The 17,028-nt window shown below is 39.4% G+C and overlaps 1 protein-coding gene across 3 annotated transcripts; it reads right to left on the bottom strand.

Annotated features, from left to right (window-relative positions):
- Nucleotides 1–574: 574 nt before the first annotated feature.
- etv6 (ETS variant transcription factor 6) lies at nt 575–16,628 on the bottom strand. Of its 3 annotated transcripts, none has more exons than XM_077710025.1 (8): nt 16,219–16,621; nt 13,690–13,816; nt 7,227–7,391; nt 4,921–5,055; nt 3,042–3,611; nt 1,819–1,961; nt 1,038–1,138; nt 575–972 (listed from the first exon to the last, which is right to left on the bottom strand). In XM_077710025.1, exons 1-8 carry the CDS (start codon nt 16,246–16,248, stop codon nt 861–863), a joined length of 1,383 nt encoding a protein of 460 aa, XP_077566151.1. In that variant the 5' UTR covers nt 16,249–16,621; the 3' UTR covers nt 575–860. The 3 variants fall into 3 exon arrangements, with proteins under 3 accessions (XP_077566151.1, XP_077566150.1, XP_077566152.1); XM_077710024.1 differs by having other exon boundaries at nt 13,690–13,819; nt 16,219–16,615; XM_077710026.1 differs by lacking the exon at nt 13,690–13,816 and having other exon boundaries at nt 16,219–16,628.
- Between the last annotated feature and the right edge of the window lie 400 nt (nt 16,629–17,028).

Below are 17,028 nucleotides of genomic sequence, written 5' to 3'. Positions count from 1 at the left end.
CATTGATACTCACTGATTATTTAAACCTCATATTCTAACAAATATCCGATTTCTTTTAGCAATCGTCTTCTGCACGTGACCGGACGTTTGGTCGCCGGTCAAATGTAATTAGATATTAAACAGTACTTAGATATCAAACAGTACTTAGATATTAAACAGCACTTAAATATTAAAAAGTACTTAGATATTAAACACTACTTCAATATTAAACAGTACTTAGATATTAAACAGTACTTAGATATTAAACTGTACTTAGATATTAAACAGCATTTAGATATTAAACAGTACTTAGATATTAAACAGTACTTAGATTTTAAACAGTACTTAGATTTTAAACAGTACTTAGATTTTAAACAGTACTTAGATTTTAAACAGTACTTAGATATTAAACTCTCTCTCATGAATACATAATTTTGAGAGCTGGCTTTAACAGTAAACTCTCTGTCACCATTTGACCGGCAACCAAAAGACCGGTGACCAAATGTCCGAGCACCTCTTTTGCATAGTCATTCATACCAAGTATTGACTTTCCCTTTAATATCTCAAACAGAAAAGAAAATCAAATCTTCTAACATAGACATCATTTTAATGCATGAAAAGTTGACAAACAAAATGTTCAAAAGACAAAACAAAAAAGTCATTGCATCCAAAAAAAATACAAAAATTAGACATTGTCCATTCAGCAAAATTTCAAACTACAGTAAATTATCCATAGGCAGTTTGGGGGGGAAATTATTTCATGTCCCTGTATCGAGAACCGAAGTTAGCAAACGCAACGACGATCGTTGAAGCTGCTTCTAAAAAAAAAAGGCATTTGGCGGCAGTAGTAAAAGTTCATGGACTCCATTTCCCAGAATTCCTCAGCATTCTTCTTTAATGTAAATTTGTTCGTACGTGTCGGCTTCCAAATGCTCTAAGCGGTCCAGACGGTCTGTTTGGCCGTTGATGATCTCGTCTGGGGTCTTCATGAACCTGATGGGAAAAAAATATTTGATTTTCTCATTGTGACGGGACAATCTACAGTCAGACGTCCTTACCTGAATAAAAGTCTTTGTCCCGGCTCTTTCCGGATAATATTTAATTTGTAGTAGTGTCTCAGTGCACGTGACATCTTCTCATATGTCATATTGGTCCTATTCTGTGAACCCAGAGTATTACAACATGTGAATATAGCAGTTGCGGACTGTCAGGGCCTTCAAGACCTTCTCTACTACTACATACGTATTAAACCGGCAATGCAAAGTACAATGTCGATACTGTTTTTAATTACAGTCATTCCCAGTTTATTTTAGTCTAAAAATGCTCTTTTCTTCATTTTTTTTAGCACAACACACAGCTGTCATGTTATTTCTGCGACTGCTAATTATAGGCCAAGTACAATCAGTGTCTCCTGAGGTTCTTCATTTAAAAAAAATGGAGTCCCAAACTGCCTAATTCGTTCTAATATAATCTCATTTCCTCAAGAAGATAACTTTCAAGAACAAAAAATACTTGTAGAATAAATCCAAATTGTCTTTTAGCTTCCTTTCATTGCTTTTCCAACTTGTTGCACTGCTTTCAGATGTGTAATTTCATATTTAAGTATTTAAACAATCACATTTCAGCTATTATTTGTTGCCAGGGTCAGAAATCTGCCTCAAGGCCTTCACAATCAGATCTGCAGGCTCTGCTACATTAAACAAGTGTTGATAAGACTGTTGCTTTAACCAATTAGATTTCGAGTTGGCAACACCACAAGGATTGAAATGCATGGACCGCCGCTGGAGTATAGTGATTGATAGACATTTTTTTTTTGCCTTCCACGTGAGCCGTTTTTACCTTGTGGTTGCCCCAAAGTCTGGCCAGCCCGTTGGGGTCCATGATGCGAAAGACTTTGCTCTCAGGGTCTTCCCAACGGATGTAATTCTCGTACCTGCTGTCTGACAGGAGTTGGTAGACATAGTCCCACAGCAGCCTGCAGTCTGTCAAGGAAAAGATAAAGAAAAGCAAACATGTTTTTTACATAAAGCAAGAAGTCGTTTGGGGATACGGAATATATATACATATATATATATTTTTTTGCCTGGCCTTATTTCGCTTTCAGTGAACAATATCATCTAATTTTCGCTTTATCCTCATTAGGGTTACGAGCAGTGCTGGAGCCAATCCCAGCTGTCTCCGGAACAGAGGTGGAGGGAACCCTGAATCGGTGGTTGGCTGATCGCAGAGCTTCTCCTATTCAAGTTAAGGTAAATACAAAATTAAATTTAAAAAGAAACGCCCTTTCCACTCCCCACCAAAAACCGGTCGCCGGTCAAATGGTGACAGAGAGTTTACTGTTGAAACCATCTCTTAAAATTATATTAATGAGAGAGTTTAATATCTAACTACTGTTTGATATCCAAGTACTGTTTAATATCTAAGTACAGTTTAATATCTAAGTACTGTTTAATATCCAAGGACTGTTTAATATCGATGTACTGTTTAATATGTAAGTACTGTTGAAACCAGCTCTCAAAATTATATTCATGAGAAAGTTTAATATCTAAGTACTGTTTAATATCTAAGTACTGTTTAATATCTAAGTACTGTTTAATATCTAAGTACTGTTTAATATCCAAGGACTGTTTAATATCCAAGTACTGTTTAATATCCAAGTACTGTTTAATATCCTAGTACTGTTTAATATCTAAGTACTGTTTAATATCTAAGTACTGTTAAAACCAGCTCTCAAAATTATATTTAAGAGAGAGTTTAATATCTAAATATCTACTGTTTTCAACAGTACTTGAATATTAAACTGTACATAGATATTAAACTCTGTCTCTTCAAATTCCTCCCACTTCAAATTAGGATTAGGCCTCCGTCTATTCCCGTCAATGAGATAAACGGTATAATTTATCCCGTTTAGCCTAACAGAAAGTACAGATAATTTTTTTTCCTACTGAGAAACATCTTGGCAAATGTCCCTCCCATAGTTATATATATATATATACTCCCTCCCTCCCGGAAATTGACTGGAAGGTTTCCAAGTATTTCAAAACCTGAAAGCGCTTTTATACCTGCTATCCGCCCCATTGGCATCTGGTGTTCTTCTGGAGGAGACACGGGCATGATGATGTTCCTATAAAGTGTCTCGTCCTGTTGTTGTAGAAGATGATGATGCGAATGCATTTGTTGATGACCCTTGACATCACGCCCGTTCTCTAAATGCCCGCCGCGGCCGTGCCTGAAGTCCAGAGCGGCTGCGGCACCCCCACTTCTGCTCGCGTTTGGAAACAGAGGGTTCATGATGGCGCTGGGCATGAGCTGGATGACGCGAGGAGGAGGGCCCACCTCCTGGTTTCCGGGGCTGCCTAGACATGGCGCCTCTCTGGGGGTCACGCAACGACCATTGGGGGCGCCGGGAGAAACGGGTAAGGGGTACATGTCCTCGGGAAGGTGGTGGTTACTGTCGGGTAGCTGGGAGAAGGCCTGGAGGTGGTCTTCGCCGGATGCCCTTTGGTGGTTTGGCTCGGGGGGGGATTGTTGGGGGGCCGGGTGGTGGGGCGAGCGGGAGCGGTGGCGTAGTTCGATGGTTGGGGGGTGTTGGGTGAGGGGTTGGGGGACGCAAGGTGTCCGTCGTACCGTTTCTGTAGGGATGGCAGACATGACAAGGCGGTTAATCAGCAGTAGGTCAATTTGTCACGCAATGTCAGAGCAATGTTGTTGCTACAATGCCAAATAATTGCTACATTAGGATTGGTGTCACTCAAGGGAGCGGCTGTGTTCGCTCGATACAACGGGAATTGGCTTGATGGCTTGCACAAACTTGTTTTTTTCGGGTTTTTTAGAAATTGCAAAGGAAGACTGGGAAGTGGTGATTGTTTAGTGCAATTGAATTGCATTGGTTTTGCTGTAAGGCTTGTTAGAATAACAATCTAGCCCTTCTGTTTTCCGTTTTAGCTTTTAAATGTCATTTTGATTGCTGTCTGATTTTATTCAAGAGGGGGGCATATTTACTCGTTATATTATCGTTGGGCTCTGTGTTTTTTAATACATAAAAGTATCAATTCAATGACTTTTTGTATTTTAATTCAAATTAAAAGATTCAAATGATTGAAAAAAAAATTATATAAAGAAATAACAATTTTTATTACATAAAAATGAATACAAAATGACAAATACAATTTTAATAGTAAAAAAAAATATATATATATATATATATATATATATATATATATATCCTTGTTGGATTTGGATTATATACTAGTGGTCGATTAGTCAATTTTGGCAGCATCAAAATAGTTGAAGTTTGATCCTTCCAAACAAATAAAAGACAAGTTTCACTCAAATCGTATATTACGTTATTGTCCACTTGGTGTCAGTCAAATTCTCAAATTGTCGACTACTGTTTAACATCCTCCCTCGCATCATTTGGATGCCGAGCATCAATGTTCCCTCTAATTTTTGGTTGGTCTGGTGCTTTCGAGACTCGGCTGTCTCACTAGTGATTTCCATATTTTACCTCACAGATTAGTGGTGATCCATATGCACCCATGGAAAGAGCCACATAGGGCTCTCGAGCCATAGATTCTCTAATCTGCTCTAATTTTTCATGTAAAATATGCTGTAAAACACAAAAAACATAAGAGTGGACAGAGTAACTACTACTGGCTGCTGCGTAAATGGCGCCATCATGGGGAAAGGGTACAAAAAAAAGTTTGGATTTTATTTACTGCGCGCCATATGATTGCTGCTGCGCAGAGAAGACGAGAATAGTGCGCAATTGCACACAGCTTAGAAGGAATATTGGTAGCATGTTAAGCATTTCCTTGTAGAACTGGTTCTACAATGACCAAGTTGATTCTTGTAGTCACTCATTAATACCCGTAAGTTGTTTTCAGGCTGCCAACTAACAGATAAAAATAAAAAATAAATGGAACAGAAACGTTGGCTGACCTTCATGTTTCATGTGTTGCGTGGCATTCTCGTTCAGCAGGTGGAAGGAATTTCCGGGAAAGTACCCTGAGGGGTAGAACACCTGGGGCTTCCTTTGCTTTAAGGTGTGTTGTAACAACTCGTATAAGACATCACCTGGAAAAATATAAGACACAGGATATTATTCATGTTGGACTTTTGGAAACAGGAACCAACATGGTGGTTTTCTGTAGAATGTAACTAACTCTTGTGATTTCCCTGCAATGTGAAGGTTGTGTAATAATGGAATAGTCATCCATTTACTCCCTAAAAAGTGACTATTGTGTAGGAATTTAAGCGTTTAAGTATTGTTGACAGAACTTAAAGGGACAGAGTTCTTTTTACAACCTTGTTGTTGTTGTTTGGGTCGTCAGGAAAAAGCCAAAAGAGGAAGTTTGTTCAATGATTAACAGGGATTATAACATGTTGGATGAATACATTGATGTAAAGAAGGAAGAATGAGTTAACGTTTGGCGAAAAAAGGGATTTTGTTTTTTACCCTAACAAGGAAAAACGTGTTAAAGGGGAAGTGGGCTACTTTCAGTTCTCACTTTTAAGGTATTGGAAAAATTGCTGTTTCCTGATTTAAGAAAATTAAAATAGATCTTTAAATGTCCAATCCATTTTGACTGGGAGAGGCTGGTACTGAGTGCTCGGACGTTTGGTCGCCGGTCTTTTGGTCGCCCTTCAAATGGTGACAGAGAGTTTACTGTTAAAACCAGCTCTTAAAATTATATTCATGAGAAAGAGTTTAATATCTAAGTACTGTTTAATATCCAAGTTCTGTTTAATATCCAAGTACTGTTTAATATCCAAGTACTGTTTAATATCCAAGTACTGTTTAATATCCAAGTACTGTTTAATATCCAAGTACTGTTTAATATCCAAGTACTGTTTAATATCCAAGTACTGTTTAATATCCAAGTGCTGTTTAATATCCAAGTGCTGTTTAATATCCAAGTACTGTTTAATATCCAAGTCCTGTTTAATATCCAACTACTGTTCAATATCCAAGTACTGTTTAATATCCAAGTACTGTTTAAAATCCAAGTACTGTTTAATATCCAAGTACTGTTTAATATCCAAGTACAAGGGGACCAAAAGACTGGCGACCAAACGTCCGGTCACGCTGGCACTGATATTGTTGTAAATGGTGGTTAATGGCAATTGAATTTTTTTGTTATTTGTCATTGCCCAAAAGACCCAAGTGCAAAAGTGAAACTACACTTTAATGTTAAGTAAGGGGCTGTAAAAAATGACCCTGCAGGCCCTGACCCACAGGTTTTCATAGTAACAGTAAAAAAAAAAAAACATTTCTTCCTAAAATGTGGAAGTATTCATGGCCACCACGAGTTTTACGGCACTCTCAACCACTCTGCGCGTCATCTCTATTTTCAATTCCTCTTTTATATTACAAAGAAATTCAGTACTCTTGTTTTGGGGGGAAAAAAGAGCAGACGCTTTTTGCTTGAACCCGCCAGACTGCCTGGTGTTGCCGGGGTAACAGTTGAGGTTCTCACTTCCTGATCAACTGTACCGTACTTCCTCTGACCCGACCCCCCGCCCCCCAATGGCTTGCTCTAATAGCTTCCTTTTTTAAATACTTTATTGATTTGTTGATGTTGCTAATGTTTGTGGGACTTGAGATTGTCACACAATCTCGTCTTCTCTGCGCAGCAGCAATCATATGGCGCGCAGTAAATAAATTCCAAAGTTTTTAGTGTTTTTTTTTTAACCCTTTCCCCATGATGGCGCCGTTTACGAGGCAGACAGTGGCAGTAGCTATGTCCACTCTTATGTTTTTTGTGTTTTATAGCATGTTTTACATGAAAAATTAGCGGGAACATTGACATTCACCTGCTTATGGCAGTTGTGATACTGGCGAGCAATGATGATGTCACTCAAACTGGTACTCAGTGCACTCAGGGAGCTTGTCTTTCTGCCCAGACCAACGAAAAATTAGTCTTTTTGCCCAAAAATTAGAGGGAACATTAGGTGGTACTAAACTACGCCATACTGGAATACAAACTTTGACGCCTTGACTCAATTTTCTAGCCATTGACGCTAGACAAATGGATTGGTGACAAACTAATTGATGGGAGGGTACATCTAGGCCAGAGGAAGAACAAAATACTAGATCGAGTAGTTTGATATCTATTATTCATGAATACTGTTTGTAGTAGAAACTGTGAAGTGAAGGCGCTTTATCATAAGTGCAGTTAAGTCTAAACATCCTTTCATTTCGGAATGGCCCTATTATAGTGTTTTACTGACTCGGTTAATAGTACCGGAGTGAGGGGAACGGTAGCGGAAGTCCTCTTTTGTGAGTAGCAAGAGGGCTTTTCCGTTCATCTGGAAGGATCCGCTGGTGATTGGTCGTAAGGCGAATTCTTTCTCGGCCCATCGGAGCCACTGGGACACGTCGTCTCGGCTCCAGAATACCGGTTGCAGGCCTGTAAAATGTAGTTGAAAAAGACAAGTTGAGAAAAAGAGGAAGTCGACATAGAAGAGGAAGGAAGGAAGCAATGGCGGAAAGACCGGATTGGGTTGGGGGGGGAGGAAGAGGGAGAGAGGGAGGTGAAACGGAATGAGGAAAGAGGCCACGGCCGTAAAGAGGATATTGAGGAAGTGAAGATAACAGGACGGAGTGATTACGGGAATGGTGGTGATAAAGAAAAGTAGATCTGACAGTGGGGGGAGCTTGAAATAAAAGATTTCAAGTGGATAAACCGGAAAACTAATAATAAAGGCCGGGCTTATTTGATGCTCTGATCCTTTTTGTTTTCTTTTCCTAACCCTCTGTTTTTTGTTGTTGTCCTCTAAACAAGCTGTTTATTAGTGTGTGAGGAGTAGGTCAGGTCATGTAGAGGAAACAGGAAGCACCTTCTTTTTTTTACCATAACAAACGGAAGAGAGATGATAAAATACTTGTAAATTATTCTGGCTGTGTGTGAGTACAATTGAGTGCTGCATTTAATAATGTTGTTGTTGTCATGTGCATGTATGTGTATATGTGTATATATGTGCATGTATGTGTATGTGTGTACATATGTGCGTGTATGTGTATGTATGTGTATATGTGTGTGTATATATGTGCATGTATGTGTATATATGTGTGTATATTGTGCATGTATGTGTATATATGTGTGTATATTGTGCATGTATGTGTACGTGTATATTGTGCGTGTATGTGTATATATGTGTATGTGTATATTGTGCATGAATGTGTATAAATGTGCATGTGTATATACGTGCATGTATGTGTGTGTATGTGTATATATGTGTATGTGTATATATGTGCATGTATGTGTGTATGTGTATATATGTGTGTGTGTATATATTGTGCATGTATGTGTATGTGTATATTGTGTGTATGTGTATGTGTGTATATTGTGCATGTATGTGTATGTGTATATTGTGCACGTATGTATATATGTGTATGTGTATATATGTGCATGTTTGTGTGTGTGTGTGTATATATGTGTGTGTGTATATGTGTATATTGTGCATGTATGTGTATATTGTGCATGTATGTGTGTGTATATATGTGTGTGTATGTGTATATATGTGCATGTATGTGTGTGTACATTGAGTTTGAAATGTACGGCGTAATCACATCTATCTCCTGTGAATGGCAGTCATTGAGTTAAGCCATAGTGACTCAAGCCATTACCAAATAAGACCCCTTAGATCAAATGTACCCTCTGACACACATGTAGTAATCCAGCTATCCTTTAGTTTCATGGCAGGAAACTTCTAATGGATAGATAAAAGAGCAATACTGATGCAGTATTGATGAAAGAATTAAAAGCTGCTCATTTGTACTATAGAGAAGGAAAGGCAAACGTTATAGGAAACTAATACTTGGCCCCAAGTTCAATGTGGGACCATTGTGTCTATTCTGGGATGTAACCCAGATCACAGAGAAGAGCATTTTGTGTTGGGCCCAAGTTTCCCTCAGCGGCGTCCTAGCTTCGCCTGCACATGTCGAAGACGCACGCATGCAGATGCAGAGGCGCGCTGGTTGCCCAGGCAACCCCTACGCGTTAAGGGACCAAGGAGGGGTCGATGAGATCAGCGCTTGCTATCTCCTTTCAGCCTCGACGAACAGAAGCCCTTGACTTTTCTGAGAGTGGCCAGACTGGGTTGACGTTTGTAGTGCGGATCATCCTGCCTGCTTACATCTCAATCTGGATTTTTTTTAGACTGTGTGTGAATATTTGGCCAAATGGAAATATATAATTAGTGATTAGTGGTCCCTGGTCTTTTGGTCCCCGGTGTTTTGGTCGCCGGTCTTTTGGTCGCCGGTCTTTTGGTCGCCGGTCTTTTGGTCCCCGGTCTTTTGGTCCCTGGTCTTTTGGTCCCTGGTCTTTTGGTCCCTGGTCTTTTGGTCGCCGGTCTTTTGTTCCCCGGTCTTTTGGTCCCTGGTCTTTTGGTTGCCGGTCTTTTGGTCGCCAGTATTCATGAGTGAGTTTAATATCTAAGAGAGAAGTTTAATATCTAAGTACTGTTTAATATATAAGTACTGTTTAATATATAAGTACTGTTCAATATCTAAGTACTGTTCAATATCTAAGTACTGTTCAATATCTAAGTACTGTTCAATGTCTAAGTACTGTTTAATATCTAAGTACAGTTTAATATCTAAGTACAGTTTAATGTCTAAGTACTGTTTAATATCTAAGTACTGTTCAATATCTAAGTACTGTTTAACATCTAATTACTGTTCAATATCTAAGTACTGTTTAATATCCAAGTACTGTTTAATATCCAAGTATTGTTTAATATCCAAGTACTGTTTATATCTAAGTACTGTTGAAACCAGCTCTCAAAACAATATTCATGAGAGAGAGAGAGTTTAATATCTAAATATCTACTGTTTTTAACTTAACCTTAACTCGGAGGCAGTATCAGTAAACCAGGGACTTTGTTCCAAAGGCTTCTTTGGTAAATGTTTGCCTTGCCTCTCAAAGAAAAAGCAGGCGGATATTGACATGGTGATTCCAGGGAAGAATCTTTTTCTGTCAAAATTAGGACAAAGAAGGAAGACATAAGGAGCTCTGGCCCTGACCCTCTGACACAGTGACTCAGAGACATGTGGCCACTTCCTCACCGCCGTACATCCCCTGTCCACTCAAGCCGCTATCCCACATACACTTTTACTTTCCGCTTTTTACGCTCAGTCAAAACAAAGGCAGACTAAATCACGCAGAGCTTTTACAGCCAGGAAGTAGGGCGACCTTTTTCTGATTCGTTGTTGTTTGTTGTTGTTAATATCTAAGTATTGTCTGACATCTAAGTACTGTTTCATATATTTAAGTACTGTTGAAACCAGCTCTCAAAATTATATTCATGAGAAAGTTTAATATCTAAATAACTACTGTTTTCAATAATACTTGGATATTAAACTCCTTAGATATTAATGAGAGAGTTTAATATCTAAATATCTACTGTTTTCAACAATACTTGGATATTAAACAGTAATTAGATATTAATGAGTTTAATATTTGAATATCTACTGTTTTCAACAGTACTTGGATATTAAACAGTACTTAGATATTAATGAGAGTTTAATATCTAAATATCTACTGTTTTCAACAGTACTTGGATGTTAAACAATACTTAGAAATTAAACAGTACTTTGATATTAAACTCTCTCTCATAAATATAATTTTCAGAACTGGTTTCAAGAGTAAACTCTCTGTCACCATTTGACCGGCGACCAAAATACCGGCGACCAAACGTCCGAGCACCAAACTTTTTTCTCTCACTGAATTTAAGCTTGTTCTGCCAACCATGAATACTATTCCCATAATTTCCTCCAACAAAAACCGCAACCATACTTTGCAAATAGATGGTCACTCTCGACATTGTCCCACATTGTCACGCCAGTGTAACAAACCCCGGCCCCCCACCCTCCCTTTTAAAAACGCCATGTGGAGTGTGTCGCCAACAGGAAGAGAAGGGGGCTGTATTCAGCTCACTTTCTGGCATGTGAGAACAGTTTCCCTTTCAGAGTAGACGAGGGAGCGACTTAACACGCACGCAAGCAGGCATAACAACATTTATTCAGGAAGCACTGTCTGCCCACTCAGGAAATTCCTGAGGACAAGAGCCGCTTCCAGGGGCAGGAAATTTCCCCTCCGACCCCTACCGATGAGCTCCCGCAACGTGTCAAAGACGACACACACAAAAAAAAGGGAGCAAAAGGGTATTCGGTGGCCTTACGCCACTGTAGACTTCAATACGGTTACTCAGCAATCCCACCTACACACTCTTTAACACAAAGATTCACTCATCCGCCCACACTTTGAGTACTCGTGAAAGGCAACAGGCAGTCTTGTTGCCATGGACGTCACTTCAAATATTACTGTGATCATGCCGATATCAGGGTTGGGCTAACTTTTCGGCTAGGGGAGGCATATTGACTTTAAAAATGTGACAGATGGGCCGGGTCAGCACAAAGATATGATACATATAAAAAAGTGCATCTGTTAACAGTACATATGAAACATAAAGAGAAAAAAGGACTAAAGTATTAACATACTCATCACTCATTATTAAAGAAAAAAGTATAAAGTACAAAGTAAAGTAAAGAGGAATGTATTTAGAAATATTAAAATGTAATTTAAAAACGGATAGAGGGGAAAATTTGACAGATGGGTCAGCATAAGATAGGATACATATAAAAAAGTGCATCCGTTAACAGTACATATGAAATATAAACAGAGAAAAAGGACTAAAGTATTAACGTACTCATCATTAAAATAAAAAGTATTAAGTACTACAAGGTAAAGTAACAAAGTATGTATTAAAAATCTTCAAATGTCATTTCAAAAAAGATAGAGGGGCTGTAAAACACGAAAAATAAATAAGAGTGGACAGAGCTACTGCCACTGGCTTCCGCGTGACGGCGCCATCTTGGGGAAAAATAATAAAATAAAAATAAAATTTATAAAAATAAAAAAAATCAAAAATTAAATAGAAAAACATTTAACGGCACCATCTTGGGAAAAAAAGAAAATAAACATTATTTGGACAACGTTGGCGGGCCGGATTAAAAAGCCTTCCCGGGCCATATATGGCCCGCGGGCCGTAGTTTGCCCATGTCTGACCTTTACCATTCCATGTGAATATGTGAAGCTTTGCAGTACTGGGAAGGAAGGGTTAATGGTGAGAATTCTTGAGCATGAGTCGCATTCTGTGATCCCCGCCACCCCCATCTAATCCACTTCCTCCCCAGGAAATGGAGAAGCCGGCCGGATTCTGCCCACACTGCAATTTCCTCCCTCATTCTTTTTCTGTCTTTTCTTTTTTTTTAACCCCTCCCAGGCCTGTTCTCTTGCCTCACTTATCATTTCCATCGGAAGCCCAAAAAGGTGTCGAACCAAACGGGTGATAATGTTCAGGAAACAGTATTAAAAACCCTTCTAAACGTCAGAAATACTTCCTGTAAATGTCATCCAGGAAATGTTGTAAGATCACCACGGTCGGAAACAGTTAAATATTGACGGATTTATTGGATGTAGTTAATCATTGATTAGTGTGAAGGAATACAAACAAGCACTTTAAGTGAAGTGTTTCCTCATTGTTGGAATTTTACTTCTACCCATGGCTGTCTTTGTTAGTGTTAAGAATCAACTCTCACCTCAGAAACATTTACTTTGCAATTCAATGAGTTTGTCACTTGTAGATGTCCAATCTATTTGAGCTTGTGGGTGAACAAGTGTTCGTCTCAAGCCCAGTTCTAATGGATTTGAACGTCTGTCACTGTAAATTGTAGACATAGGAAAAATATAGTCAATACTAGCGGTGCTCGGACGTTTAGTCGCCGGTCTTTTGGTCCTTTTTGGTTGCCAGTCTTTGGGTCGCCAGTCAAATGGTGACAGAGAGTTTAATTTTGAATCCTTAAGTACTGCTTAATATCTAAGTACTGTTTAATATCTAAGTTCTGTGTAATATCTAAGTACTGTTTAATATCTAAGTTATGTGTAATATCTAAGTACTGTTTAATATCCAAGTACTGTTTAATATCTAAGTACTGTTTAATTTTCTAGGTATTGTTTAATATCTAAGTACTGTTTCATTTTCTAGGTACTGTTTAATATCTAAGTACTGTTTAATATCCAAGTACTGTTTAATATCTAAGAGAGAGCGTTTAATATCTAAGTACTGTTTAATTTTCTAGGTACTGTTTAATATCTAAGTACTGTTTAATATCTAAGTACTGTTGAAAACAGTAGTACTGTTTAATATGTAAATACTGTTGAAAACAGTAGTACTGTTTAATATCTAAGTACTGTTGAAAACAGTAGTATTGTTTAATATCTTAGTACTGTTGAAAACAGTAGTACTGTTTAATATCTAAGTACTGTTTAATATCTAAGTACTGTTAGATATTAAACTCTCATGAATATAATTTTGAGAGCTGGTTTCAACAGTACTTAGATATTAAACTCTCTCTCTCTCTTAGATATTAAACTATCTCTCACGTCAAAATGCTAGTCTATAAATTCAGCTTTAAAAAATACCTTAACAAGAGAGCTGAGAACTTCCACAAAAACATGAAGTGTACACAGGTATGCAACTGGCAATCGGATTGGACGTCTACTCATATGTTCTGTCATTGCCAGTCCTCACCCTATCAAATAGATTGGACGTCTACTACTGACAAACGAGTGTGAGATCAGTTTTAAAACATCTGCTTGGGTGTAAAAAAAAAAGTCCAACATGGCTGTGTGTGGGACTCACGCAGGTGCGCAGGCAGCCTGGCGGGCTTTTCCTCCGTTTGGCTGACCGGCCTGGCGGCGGGAGCGTGGACGGGGGAGGAAGTGGAGTTTGGCAGCGGGTTGGCGGAAGGGCTGAAAGAGCGCCTCTCCTGCTATGAATAGACACAGAGACACAAAAGCCAGGCTCAGTCAATGTGCCGTCGGTCGCCCGCCATGAACCCAAACAGGCCCCCCGGCTAACCCGCTTTTATTCCACGCATACACAGTCTGGACTCATCGTGTTATGTATTCGCTGGTCCAAAGCAGGTTATTCCCGTCCGAATTCATCTCAGTTATTAACACCAAAAAATGCAACAAAAAAAATAAACGGTTATTTGGATCATAGACTAATCAAGGAAGTTAATCGTCTAATATTAAAATTACTGTATTTTCACGACTATAAGGCGCACTTTAAAGTATTACAGTTTCTCCAAAAAAAGAGAGGGCGACTTATAGTCCAGTAAGCTTTATATATGGTAAAAAATGTCATTCATTGAGGGTATACTTGAAAGTCTTGGATTTTCTACAAAAAAGAAGGGGTGCCTTATAATCCAGTGAGCTTTATATATGGAAAAAAAACTGGCATACTTGAAAATCTTACATTTTCTCCAAAAAAGAGAGGGCGACTTATAGTCCAGTGTGCTCTATATATGGAAACAAAATTGTCAATCATTGAGGGTGCGCCTTATAGTCATGAAAATACGGTAGTCTGGGCTTTTATTTATTTGTAACTGCAAATGGCCAAAAAGTATTTTTCAACCCGTCCCATCTGTCAAATTTGTATCTATCTATCTATTTCTATCTTTTTTTAAAGACATTTTAACATTTCTTAATACATTCCTTTTTACTTCACTTTGTACTTCATACTTCTTCCTTTAATGATGAGTGATAAGTATGTTAATACTTTAGTCCTTTTTTACAGTTAATCTTTCATATGTACTGTTAACGGATGCACTTTTTTATATGTATCCTATCTTGTGCTGACCCGGCCCATCTGTCAAATTTTTAAAGTCAATGTAGCCCCGCCCCGAGCCCAAAAGTTTGCCCACCCCTTTGCGATAAGCATTTTGCCATTCAGACTACTGAAGCCTTGTCGTCATGACACTACTACTGCTACACCAAATCTTGTCATGGAAAACCGCCGGGTCCAAACTCTTCAACGAAACGCTAAGAGCAAGTGTTTACGAGATCTCAGTGCTATTTTCCCAAGTGGAAAAGACAACTGGACCACCGTGAATAAGTCACAAGCCCCAAGTCGCTTTTGTATTCGATGTGTTTGCTTGCACAGCATCAGGGTATTGCCAAGAATTTCCGGTGGAAGCCAAGAACCAATCTTTCCGTCTACCATTTCCTTCCTTCCGTGCATAGACGGGATCTTTGAGTAGGTTTTTTTAACATATCTTTAGAGACACTTTCTAAATATTCTACCCGAGGGCGTTGAGGGGGAAAAAAATGGGGAAGCTGTCAGGTTGCACAGCTGCAACGACGCCGTACAAAGGGTGTGCGAGTGACAGAACTGGGCTGGAGAGTGTACTCGCCATGACTCCTCATAGTGACGTCATACTGTCTTTGCTTATGACTTGTTAGCACTTGATAATAGGGACGTTTAGCTGAGGAAAGCTGTCTTGTTGTGCATTTGCAAAGACATTGACAGAGACCCATGTTCAGTCCATCTGAACAGGTAGCCATCTTTTTCAAGTGGACTGATGTTCGGGGTGTTCGGACGTTTGGTCGCTGGTCTTTAGGTCGCCAGTCTTTTGGTCGTTTGGTCGGCTTAATTTCGAACCATATAATTGACATGAAGGGCTAAGTAAAGGGTACACTACCAGGGAGAGGGTCTTTTTATCTGTTTTTATCGATTTTTCTCTTTTTAAAATTATTTTTGTTTCTCTTCTAGATGTACAAAGGCTTCGAAAAAGTCCAGCATGTACAGCACATCTATACAGATGCCTTGGAAAGCTTGTGCGGAGTCAAGACAGATGCCTTGGAAAGCCTTGGTCAAGTTTGATATCAACAAGTACCAGTACCTGATTACAGGTGAGTTGGTGAATTGGATTCATAAACAAGGAGTAGTTCATAAAGCTTTCTAGACTATTTGATTGTTAATGTATCGCAGTTTTCAAGAGAGCCATGAGACTATATTTCGACCTCATTATATACTCATTATTATTTACTCATTATATACTATATCACGCTATGGCTAGTCTTGTCATAGTTTTGTGTAATAAACGAGTAACATAGAGAAGTTTTGGATGAAAAAAAACATTCAATTTTGACCCAGGCATACTCATTTATCGTTCAAATCATCTCCAGCGACTTTTTTTGTTGTTTTTGCAAAATTCTCCGTGTCGTTCCCACGTCACGACACGCGCGGCGTGAGAAGCAACAGATGAATGTCCAAACGCAAAACAAAAAGCAAGACCAAAACAAACAAACAACCAAAAAATGCCTTTGAAAGCATCAAGTTGATTCCGGGAAGCCCATCGCGATGTATTTGCGTGGGTTTAGTTACCTTGGTTGCAGCAATGGGGGATTCGGACATGATCGCCCTTCAACTTGTTTCTCTTTTGCCCCCCTAAAAAAAGACGTTTGGAGCCGCGGACAAGTTGTCGTCAGGCGTTTTCTGCTACTGCTGCCGCACCATAGCTCCGCGTGGCACCGAAATCCGAGAATGCGGGGACAAACTTCTTTTGTCTTGTCGTGCGTGTGTTTCCCTTTCACGTGTCGGCGGCGCGCACATAAATACTGAAGCCCCTTCCTGGAAGAGCGGCGCGTGCGCGCTCTTTCTCTCTAGAGCGCTCTTTCTCTCTTGCGCGCTCTCTCTCTCTCTAACTCTCTCCCTCGCGCTTTCTCTCTCTCTCTCTAACTCTCTCCCTCGCGCTCTCTCTCTCTCTCTAACTCTCTCTCTCGCTCTTTTGCTCTCTCTCTCTCTCTCTCTCTCTAACACTCGCTCTCTCTCGCTCGCTCTTTTGCTCCCTCTCTCGCTCTTTTGCTCTCTCTCTCTCGCTCTCTCTCTAACACACTCTCTTTTGCTCTCTCTCGCTTCTCTATCTTTATGCTATCTCTCTATCTCTCTCTATTCCTATCTCTCTATCTCTCTCTATCCCTATCTCTCTATATATATATATCTCTCTATCTCTTTTTCTCTCTCTCCCTCTCTCCTTTTCTCTCCCTCCCTCTCTTTCCCTCTCTCTCCCTCCCTCTCTCTCCCTCCCTCTCTCTCTCTCCCTCTCTCTCTATCCCCCCTCTCTCTCCCACTCTCTCTCTCTCTCTCTCTCTCTCTCGCTCATTGATCCGGACGTGTGTGTGTAAAACAGCGAAA

Source organism: Stigmatopora nigra, chromosome 23 (genome assembly GCF_051989575.1).
Source record: "Stigmatopora nigra isolate UIUO_SnigA chromosome 23, RoL_Snig_1.1, whole genome shotgun sequence".
Classification (NCBI taxonomy): domain Eukaryota; kingdom Metazoa; phylum Chordata; class Actinopteri; order Syngnathiformes; family Syngnathidae; genus Stigmatopora; species Stigmatopora nigra.
Note: the sequence above shows the minus strand (reverse complement) of the source record. Positions and strands in the feature narration are given on the sequence as shown.

Excerpts from the sequence above, each read along its gene's own strand:
- etv6 (XM_077710024.1), bottom strand. The coding sequence starts at position 16,248 with ATGTCCGAATCCCCCATTGCTGCAACCAAG. Across the intron at positions 13,820-16,218 it reads CCCCCATTGCTGCAACCAAG|CAGGAGAGGCGCTCTTTCAG; the intron begins GTAACTAAACCC and ends GTCTATTCATAG. Across the intron at positions 973-1,037 it reads GGACAAAGACTTTTATTCAG|GTTCATGAAGACCCCAGACG; the intron begins GTAAGGACGTCT and ends TTTTCCCATCAG.